Below are 10970 nucleotides of genomic sequence, written 5' to 3' on the forward strand. Positions count from 1 at the left end.
GGAGCTGGGGGATCTGAGCGCTGTGATTGGCTGTGAGGAGCCGTACGTGACACACAAACCGCTCTCCCACTCCGCGATTTTGCGGGAAATCGAGCGCTCTGCGTTTGTATGTTTCCACTCATCACGACCAAACTCCATCACTGTTCGTCATTCATTTCAAATGGATTGTTTTTAGTTCTTATTTTTGAGAGCTTGTTATCTGAATCATGCGCTCACCATGAATCATTTTATACATGTAATTTATCACATTCACGTACAGCACATGAGCTGATTGTGTAACCACTAAACATTTAACTGAAAACTAACACATTCAACTCAGTTGTCAAAATTATATAATGCTTATAATGTAAAGCTACAGCTTTAGCTGCTTTATCTTCTGACCCGACGATTGTTTCCGCACGGTAGATTTAGACACACGGAACCGGAATAGCAACATCGCCACTTCCCGTGCAACTTTCACACATGTGCAATGTGGAGAATGAAACGTGATTAGCGTAGGCTAAACCTTTGTACAATTAGCCAATCGAATATTACCGCAACGTATTAACTCACTTCAGGTGGATATTATTATAATATATATTTATATAAAACCAAAGCATGGCGGAGGTCATCCAGCTGCGTGTCGAGGAGCGCATCCCGGAGCTGGAGCACCTGGAGAGAGTCGGGCTGTTCACTAGTAAAGAAGTCAAGTAAGATAACCATTAGTTGACCTAGTCCACAAGCAGCATTGTAATGTTATTGCAACAAATTTTTTCCCTGCCATCAACTTCTCTTGGCATTTAATGTTTATTTGAATAGGGACAGATACAGAAACATAGACAAGCGTGAGAAAGACATCGGATGTTTGCATCAGTGTTTTATGCCAAAGCTAATTTACGACACTTGTCTCAAATCGGGCTTTTGGTTAAAAAATTATAATACAGATTAACATTATAAAAAAAAAATAAGAATATGGAAATGAAATAAAAGGAAGACATACAGAGAGCATATTGTAAAAAAAAATAAAAAAAAAAATAAGTATGCGAGCCATGATAGTTGCTGAATTGGGGTTTCTTTTGACGGTGTCAAATGCAGGGATACAATTCAAGTGGTCTGGCAGTGATGTTGTTTTTATTGTTTGATTATAGCCTAAGAATAATGAGCCATTTTAGTGAATGTATGATTATGTTTATCAAAGATCCCTGATCAAAAGAGCTACAGCCTTGGAATACAAGCTTCAAAGGTTGATTCTAAACAAGGAGGATTTCATCGCATACATTCAAGTAAGTTGTCGTACACTATAAAGTCATCTTTCTACTCGAGTGTAAGAAGAACCCACTAACGTCTACTTTGTTACAGTATGAAATCAACGTTTTAGAGCTTGTGAAAAAGAGAAGAGAGGTGAGTGTTTTCATTATAATTTGCATTAATCACGGCTCAATGGAAAAATAATTATCGTTATTCAACATTTAACATAACCTTTCTTTTGCAGCACATTAAATACAATTTCAAAAGGGAGGAGATTGAGTTCCCCATCGTCCAAAGAATAAATGGGGTCTTCAAAAGAGCTACAAACAAGTGGAAGGTATTAAAACACAAACACGGCTAGCACATGTTTGAAAAACAAAGAATTGCCCCCCTGTATGAAATAATGATGTCACATTCCATTTCTTTTTTACCTTTTCGTTACAGAGTGATGTGCAGCTGTGGCTCTCTCATATTGCTTTCTGTAAGAAATGGGTATGTCAACAAATTATTTGCCATAATGAACACAACAGTTTACCTTATCCATGTGTTGTACTATATAGAGTATTGCTGTTCTGATTGTATTCCCTGTTTCTCTCACTTAGGCCACCAAGACTCATCTCAGCAAAGTATTTTCGGCCATGATCGCAATACACCCTGATAAGTCAGGTATGGTTTCACCTGTTATAAAATATAGATTAAGCATCACCTAAAAGTAGGGATGTATCCAGTGTAGTACATTTCTCTACAGAGCTACATCTAATAAAATAAAAAACAAACCTGTATTTAAATGTCTCTCTTCCTCCCTTCAGGACTGTGGATCATGGCTGCCAAGAGTGAGATGGAGGATATGAATTCTTCTGAAAGCGCCAGGCACCTGTTTCTGAGAGCTCTTCGCTTTCATCCAGAGGACAAGAAGGTCTTCCAGGAGGTACACAGGAACAGTTTGGGTGTCATTTATAATTTAACAACGGATATTGTATGGTGGCAATCTAGTACTGTTAACAACATGATAGAAATTAATGTTTGTGTGTAATGCAATACTATTGTAAACGTTGTGCCTTGTTTGTTGGTCTGATGTTCTGCTATGCAGTACTTCCGGATGGAGTTATTGCATGCAGAGAAACTGAGGAAGCAAAAGAGCATGGCAGAGGAGGCTGAGATGGACCTGGTGAGGAGAGCCAAGATACTAATGCACACTCGCTGGATCTCTCTGTGTACTGGAAGCCTACATTAACACTCCTCCCTTTTTTCAGGGTGAATATGAATTTTCTCCAGAGCTTATGAGTGGCAAACTTGCAGAGATTGTCTACAAAGAGGCTACCGAGAAAATCCAAGGTGGGCTTATATCTCTTGTGTTGCGAAAGTTACGGTTGTCAATGCCTGTAACAAGGTCCTTTTTATAAAGTATACATTCCCTTCTCCTCCATTAGGCGCAGAGTTCATCATCTCACTCCTGAATATTGCAGCCATCTTTGATTTCACTAAGGAACTACAGGATACCATCCTAACTGAGTAAGGCACACAAAACATCAATAGGGCTCAGTGTTGATGACGATGGTCCTGGGTGTGTGTCCAGGCAGAAACTCACTAACTTCTTTGTCTGACGTTTCAATATTTCTAATGATTTCGGAGGATTTTCTTTCAAATTGTTATGGTTGATAGCAGTTTTCTTAGTTTACAGCCATTGCCAACATAAACAATATTTGCTTAGTCTTATTCTATTTCAAAGCTTTCTGATAAAAAAATACCTCCAAGTTAGTGGTAAGTGACACTGCATCACTTGTGCCATTAAATAATGGGGGGGATTTTGGAATTACAGCATACAGAGCAAGTACACAGAGGACTGCGTGACATGGGACTTCTTGGCCAGGAGAGAGCTGGAGAAACCCAGTGCTGGCGAAGAGCTGTCCACAGCCAAGGGCAGAGCGTCTGACATCGCCCGGCGGGAGGAACGCTGCAGCCTGGTCTACGAGGAGGGCCTCCAGAGCCTTAACACCGGTATGTCTGACACACATAAACTTAAACACGTGTGTAAAATACAACCCGCAGAAACATGCATGTAAAAGAAACACGAACAAACCCATTTTTAACTTTCATTGCCTGTTCATAGAACCCATGTTTACGTGCTACGCTGCCTTCTGCTTGGAAAGGCATAAGAGGAAGACTAACGTCCAGGAGTTGAAAGACAAGGTAGGTCGTTTTTCTTAGTTTGGTGTGTTAAGTAGTGGCTTCCCATGAAGATCTAAGATCTATAGTGTAAACCCGCCTTACCACCTATGAGCTGTGTTCAGCTGTTAGTAATCTCCATGGCGGAAAAAAAAAACATGTTAAGAAAAACAACGAATCTGAGGAAAAATACAGAGCTTTGACGAAGGGCACATCACGTTCCAGGTGAAATATAACACCTTGTACGGAACCTTACGGAATTACTATTCTGTTGCTTTAGAATCAAAAGCTATGTCATTCCTTGATTGCTTCATGGTAGTTTTACTGTGTCTCGTATTACGTTTAACGGGCTAATTAAAGCGTGTGTTTGTTTTCCACAGAGAGAGCAGAGGCTGCAGGGAGTGTTTCAGCGCGCTCACGACTCGTCGATGCTCAAGGAGGCTTTCTACAAGAACTGGGTGAGAGCCGCAACAACAACAATACACAACAGAACACCCAAGGGGGCGCTGCTGTTCCTCATGAACCACACAACCCAGGGTAGACGGGTCCAAACGAAGACATTTGTCACCGATCTTCATAACCATGATTGATTCCACATCATCGTCCTCTACAGTATCACAAGAGTAGATAAGGGCAATGAGCATGAAACAAAACCCACAATAGTATACAAACTGGTGGAATCATGAAGGTTAACGTAGTAATTGGAAGTGTAGGAGCCTAGGAATAACATTAACATGTTTTGGTTATTGTTCCATAATTAATCTTAGTATTTGTCATTATGGGGAGACAGCGGTTTTCATGTGAGACCTGTCGACACAAAGTATTGATTAGCCATGGTTAGGATATATTTGTTTATTTGAGATTTGACAACTTCAACTCTAGTCATCACAAAACAAAAATCACATAATGAAGGATTGTTAAATATCTCTCCTATGTTGAGGCCAGCCATAATATTCAGTTTTACTTAGAAAGGTTTTTTTTTTAATGAGGCAAGAATCTTGTTTAATGGTGTGGTTGTTTTTTACTGAAAGATTTAAAGTAAAAATTTTCCGCCATCTGTCCAGCTTCAGATCCTACTCGCTGCTGGAGATGCTGAGGGAGTGGCCCGGGTTGCCATGGCAGCAACACTGCGATACAGCCAATCTGTTTCGACGTGGACCCTCCGCCTGCAGATGCTAATGCAGTTGGACAGCGGAGACCTCAAAACACTATTCAAGGAAGCTCTTGAATGCATTAGTCCCAAGGTATAAGACCACACACACTCACACACTCATGCACACACTCTCTAAGTGACTAGTGCTATCTTTATAAATGGATAGGGGGCACACACACACTGCTGTGTAAGTGGGCCACCTCCCTAGTCTCATTATACTTCCCTCCATCTTGTAATGTATTCTGCTCTAGTAGTGTGCGCCTGTTAGAAAAGGGAGAGTCTCGAAAGGGTTAGGCTAATGGCAAGGTCTTCATTGGGTGGAGCGGGTTCAGTGAAATCTGTAATTTTATTCAGTGTCACGATGAGTTTCAATTGGTCCCCTGTCAATGTCCTCATCTCCCCTAACTCCCAGGGAAATACGGGTAAAAGTTTTCCAGTAGAGCTCTAATTTACTATTTTACTATGGCAAGTGGCTCATGCCAACCACCAAGGTAATGTGTGTGTGTGTTAATTAGATACAACACAGAACTAGAAACAACGCAACGTTCAGTAAAATGTTGTATGATGTTTTGAACACCGAGAACTGCACTGGGCTACCCCAAGATTAAATTCTCCAAGTAATGTTGGCTGTTGGTGGTTGGCTGTATGGGTAGTCGACTCATTTAATGGTGAGTTAGCAAGTTGAATGCTATTTCATTAGAATTAAATGACTTAACGTGAATACAACTTTAATACATTCCCTCGACTGTTAGCATGATTTCAATCTGAATCCCCCAATTTTCACCAGTGGTGAAGACCGAAACTCCCCAACATTTTATAGATCCCACAATACTTTAAAGTCATCAAACAACGTATTTGGGTATTGTTTTGATTGAGAGACCAATGACGCCAATTGTTCCATATCATACCTTTTTACATCATTACCTGGGCAACATATATTTTAGGCATCTATTTATATAGACCACTACAAATATCAGAAGCAGGGTGCAGTGCATTTAGCATTATGCTCATAATAAATAATCACTGGCCTGACACTGTAGTCAAGTGGCACTTCTTCAGTAGTGACCGGGGTCTAGAATAGTTGACCATTGTCACTGTGTGTGTGTTTCACAAGAGCTTACCCCAACGGAGGGGGATTACGGTGTCCCAGCTCCATTGAGCAAGCCCTCACTTCAACCAAGTGGCCTTTCAGGGTTACGACTGTTGAACAGCGAGTGGAGACGGGCTCTCTCTTGAGTGGCTCCATGAATACATCAAATCCCTCCATCTAGTTCAGCAGTGAGGTGCCAGAGCCACAAGGTGTAATGGCCTTCGGACTTAGTTCAGAATTGCTGTCTGGTAGAATACAGACTTGATTTTGTCAACTTGCAGTAGAATAAGAAAGTGAAAGACACAGCCGTTGATCTTGCTATGCACTCGCTATGAAAGCTCTAGATGTTTACTGATGATAAAGTCGCAAAGTTAACACCTGCCTAACGTGTGTGTGTGTGTGTGTGTGTGTGTGTGTGTGTGTGTGTGTGTGTGTGTGTGTGTGTGTGTGTGTGTGTGTGTGTGTGTGTGTGTGTGTGTGTGTGTGTGTTGACAGGAGAGCCTACCTGTGTGGCGGCTGCAGGTTCAATGGAGCACGGGCAGCCAGAGTCCAGAGGAGACCGAAGCTTTGCTCAAGGTAAAATCAACATGCAACAACATGCGTGGTGTGACAGTTTATTCAGTTTATTCTGTATGGGATATTATTAATAGGGCTATAGTCATGGTCTGCTTCAAGCAGAACAGACATTGATGAAATCAGGGTGTCCGCGCATCCTTAAAAAGTCTTAAATTCATGTTTCTAAATTGAAGGCCTTAAAAGTCTTAAATTTGTTTCATATGGTGGTCTTAAATATTGTAACTCAAGGACTTAAATTTGTCGGGGTAGGACTATATATATTTTTATTCTACTTCATTTAAGAATGCTCGATTCTGATTGGCTGGGAGGGGTGCATTAATCCGGCATATTGCCCGCTGACTTGTCGGTTCTACTTGCTGCTGACTGAGCACAGTAGATCAATACGCCGCTTGTATCGTTTTCTATCACATAGATTTCAAACATGAGGTCCATTGTAAAAATAAACCTTGTTTAAAAAAAGTTTCTAAAATGTGTCGGAAATCTATCAGAGGGTCGGTCGATACATAGTTTTGCAAGCGAGATTCAATGTAACAACTACGTTATTAAACTAGTGATCAGTTGCAGCCTTGTGTGGTTGCTATAGAAACAAGTTACCTACAGCTGAGCTAACGTTATTCACCGTAGTTCTAAAGGGAACTACTTTTCGAGGGAGATGAACTTAAACAGAGTATACATTTAATAAGCATGCAATACGAATAAGAATAAGGCTAATTATTAAAGTATTTGAATTGTTTTATTATGTTGGCCGGCGAGAAGTAGAATAAACAGAATTATCACCTCAAGGCAGGGCAATAAACAGTTTGATATGCCCGGCTTGAGGAAGGTAAGCCGTCCACGAGCCAGGCATATCAAACTGTTTATTGCCCGGCCTCCCGGTGATTATTCCTTACTTATTTTTCTCGTGGGACTTTTCAGGAAGGACATGTAGAGAGGCTTCTTTCTTGCTAGCTGCATATATAAACAATTATCTGCGTGCTTTCTAGCTAGTCTGCGACTATGGGTAGATGCAAATTCAAGGACAGTTGGCTGGACGACATCCGTTTCCGAAGTTGGCTCGCGTCTGTTGCCAACCCCCACCATCGCGTGTTTTAGGTCTTAAATTTCATTCAAGGTGGTATTAAAAAGGTCTTAAAAAGTCTGAAGTTTGACTTGCTGAAACCTGCAGATACCCTGAATGAAATGGAATATAATATTCATACGTATGCTTTTAATTTGTGTATAGAGTGAGCCCATTATGGGGAACTGGTCATCTTCAATGGGGGCCACCATGTTGCAATTAGAGTTCTAGGAAGGAGGGGAGTGTGTTATCTCCATGGTTGCATTTGTGCTTCCTCATTTCTACCGTTCTGTAGGAGCAAAACAACAACAAACGAACAATGAGCCATGTTGTTTAGGAAATCTGCCCCACACCATGGTGTTGTATTCTAAGTGTGAAAAAAGCTTATCCATCCACTAAATCGGCTCAACTCTATGTTGAGAAATGTCAGTAATGTTACTGCCGCAATGTTACTTTTGCAATGTACTACAATCTGTAGGACATATAATGATATCCGATTGTGATTGGCAGAACTGATTTATTTGCAGCTATAGCTGTCAAAAGTCCACCTTGGTGCGATTTGAACTAAATTTTCAGTTGGCTCCAATCTGCAACTCACCACTTGTTGCTAAATGAAAAAATGCTTGAGTGACCTTTTAATATAACGGGTGGCAATTGAAACAAAGTGGCGACGAGTGCCACGGTGCCAATTCTGAAAAGCTCACCTTTTTTCGGGCCTATCAAACATTAAACAAGAGTGTCCAAAAAAAACGTATTGCTTACATTCTGAGAGGATATACCTACATCCTTTTTTGTCATCCTTTTTCGTCTTATGAAAGTAACACCATCGATTGTCCGGCTAATGAGAATTGGGTCAGACAAGAGCATTTCGACAAACCGACGAGAAGGTGTCCCTAATTGTTGATTCCTGGTCTAATGACAGTGGCAGCATCCAGGCATTAATGTTTTGGCAATGTTTCACTCCACACCTCCCAGGTGTAATGGCTTCCATGAGGAGACAGTTCCTGACAGTAGCAACCTAATCACTGCTTGCTTTCGCGCCGCCACATTCCAACCAGCGCTTTTGTTTTCCTAAGGTTTAGCCTCTCAATGGCAGCACTAATATTGCTAAGAATCTCATTCGGTGCGAAAGGAATGTTGGCCCAGGATAACGTAATATGTTTTTGTGCAGTGTGAAAAGCAGGCAACTGGCATCAGGCGATTGAGGGCCGTCCACAACCATATTATAACATTCAGTTTGTTGAACGATCTGGGCGTTTTACTTATATTCTCTGCACATGAATGGATGTGCTACTAATATTGGATGATTGCCCTTGAATAACACTATCTGGGCATGTATTGGGTTCGGGTTAAATGCGTGACAATGTCAGGTCAGAATCTACTGTCAGACATAAATAGAGATGGGTTTATTAAATGTCATGGGTGGCTAGCTACAAACCTGCAATCATCAACTGATAATCACCACAACAGCATGAAATGGTTTCATCACTGCTGTGGAAAGTCTGGCATTGTCTGAGAATCGGGATACAACATTATTCACCAAATGACCCAACTCTGTTCGGCCCAATTAAATGTGAATGTCCTGTGTGTACCTTGTTTGTTCCTAGAGAGGTGTGCTGTCTGCAGTGCCGGCTGTTGCCATGGAGATGAAAGAGTGTTATCTCGACTGGTCCTCCGCCACTGGGGGATACAAGAAGGCTAGGAAGACGTTTGTAAGGTAAGAGAATATCGTTTTAACTTAGTTTGTCCTTCACTTCAGACGATAACAAGGATATGGAAATCTCGGAAAATGTATACATTCTTGAGAATGAAAGGATAAATAATGTATTTCTCCATCCCACAGTTTGCATGAAAGCCGGCCTTTCTCCAAGACCTTTTTTACCAAAATGATCCAAATTGAGCTGGAACAAGTAAGTATACCGGACATGTCTCGCCAGAAACGATCAGATCTTATTAATTTATTTAGTCACTTCAGTCTTCTCATATTGATGAGCTTTTTCTAGACACACTTTTAAACGGCCCAAAAGGCGGGGGAAGACCAAAAAATAAAAAAAAATCCAGCAAATTGTGGCTGGAAGTTTTCTTAAGAGAGTTTCTGAGCCGTGGCTAAGAAAGATACTTGTGTTTTCCATAGGCCTCTCCCAAGATGAGCAACCTGAGGGACTGCTACGAGAGGGCTCTGCGAGAGTTTGGCACCTCAGACGAAGGTGAGAGTAACCAAGAGGGTATAGCTGAGAGCTGCTAGGATCACACTCTACTTCCATGACATGTAAACAACAAACCATTGTGTTTGGCAGGGTGTGAGGGAATATTGTTAACATGGAACCAGACCACATTATATTAACTTAAAGCAGAAAAAATTGTCAATATCAATACCGTAACAAGTGTTGAAGAATTAGTTGGAAAGGAGATAAGTGTAATGTATAACAAAATTGTATAAAAAGGATTGGTAATTAAACTGTTGATTGCTGCAAAGAAAATGGCAGTGCAAAAAAAACAGATTAAAACTGAAAAAATATGAAACCATTAACAACTAGTGATGTGGGTATTTGATTCTCTGAACCGGTCTGTTAGGTATTTTTTAAAAGCCTTCACTATCAGGCCTGACCTGTGGTTTCATAATCACAGTCCTTCACTGATGGGTTGAGTACGTCTGAACTGACCACATTTGCCATCCACCTAACCAAGGAAAATCAAAGTACAGTTTGTTAAGCCAACCCCCACAGATGATCGCTTGCCTGATCGGGATGGCATTCAGGCACATTAGTTTATGTTATGTAGTTCTGTAGTGCCATCAACATGTTCTCCCTGCTCCAGATCTGTGGCTGGGGTACATCAGGGAGGAGCTGGGGACGCGAGGCCAGCCTGAGAACTGCGGCAAGCTGTACTGGAGAGCCATGAAGCTGCTGGAGGGGGAGAGTGTGGAGAGATTTGTCTCCAATTATACCCTGCTCCAGACCGGACACCTCTGAACACCACCTGTTGGGCTCCACAGCTGACCCCAGCAGAGTTGCAATCACTGAGGCCTGAATATGTGGGTTCATTCAAACCAATGGGGAAATCCCATGTAAAAGATGGGTTGCTTCTGAGTTTGTTGGAGATCAATTGCAGGGATTGTGCAGTATAAGCATCAATCTTGTCTTGGTCCAAATATAACCATAACCATAATAACGATTCTGTCTGTCAATGAATGATGTATACATGGTACCACAGACACTTGTTCCTGTTTGATAGCAACGATTCCCTGTTTATTTGATATTAAAGGAAAAGCTTTTGGCATAAAAAAAATATCTTTTATTTATAATTATTCATTAGAGTGGTTTTCTGTTTGTGTTGCTCTGTGACAACAGTTGCAGCTGAACACGGATATAAACACATTGTATTTATCAGATAGTAACACCATAGACGGATTATGACATATCGGGCCCCTGGGCACGTGGACTCCGCAGCCCCCCCCCCCCCCCCCTTCCAACATAAACACACGCACCCAGAATACACACACACTTATTGGCGATAATAAGTCATTGGCCTATACCTGCACCTAAGCAGGATTTGTAGCACAGGAAAGGCAACCTCACAATAATTATTACAAATAAATGCATCTTTATTTAACCAAAACATGATAAAAAAAATACATAATTGATACAATTTTTGGCGATTTGAACGAATTTCGAATGCACCGCTTTCAACCACAAATCAAA

The 10970-nt window shown here is 41.2% G+C and overlaps 1 protein-coding gene across 1 annotated transcript; it reads left to right on the top strand.

Moving 5' to 3' along the window:
• Positions 1-90: 90 nt before the first annotated feature.
• utp6 (UTP6 small subunit processome component) lies at positions 91-10557 on the top strand. The gene is made up of 19 exons (XM_060046972.1): positions 91-689; positions 1178-1262; positions 1339-1380; positions 1472-1564; positions 1672-1719; positions 1830-1893; positions 2037-2155; positions 2318-2395; positions 2481-2562; positions 2658-2739; positions 3047-3225; positions 3338-3417; positions 3774-3851; positions 4458-4637; positions 6132-6212; positions 8877-8986; positions 9113-9179; positions 9404-9476; positions 10087-10557. Exons 1-19 carry the CDS (start codon positions 598-600, stop codon positions 10239-10241), a joined length of 1788 nt encoding a protein of 595 aa, XP_059902955.1. The 5' UTR covers positions 91-597; the 3' UTR covers positions 10242-10557.
• Positions 10558-10970: the final 413 nt, after the last annotated feature.

The sequence above is a fragment of the Gadus macrocephalus genome, chromosome 3 (genome assembly GCF_031168955.1).
Source record: "Gadus macrocephalus chromosome 3, ASM3116895v1".
NCBI lineage: Eukaryota > Metazoa > Chordata > Actinopteri > Gadiformes > Gadidae > Gadus > Gadus macrocephalus.

Coding starts and splice junctions, on each gene's coding strand:
- utp6 (XM_060046972.1), top strand. CDS start 598: ATGGCGGAGGTCATCCAGCTGCGTGTCGAGGAGCGCATCCCGGAGCTG. Junction 1,720..1,829: donor TTGCTTTCTGTAAGAAATGG/GTATGTCAACAA, acceptor TCTCTCACTTAG/GCCACCAAGACTCATCTCAG. Junction 8,987..9,112: donor GCTAGGAAGACGTTTGTAAG/GTAAGAGAATAT, acceptor TCCATCCCACAG/TTTGCATGAAAGCCGGCCTT.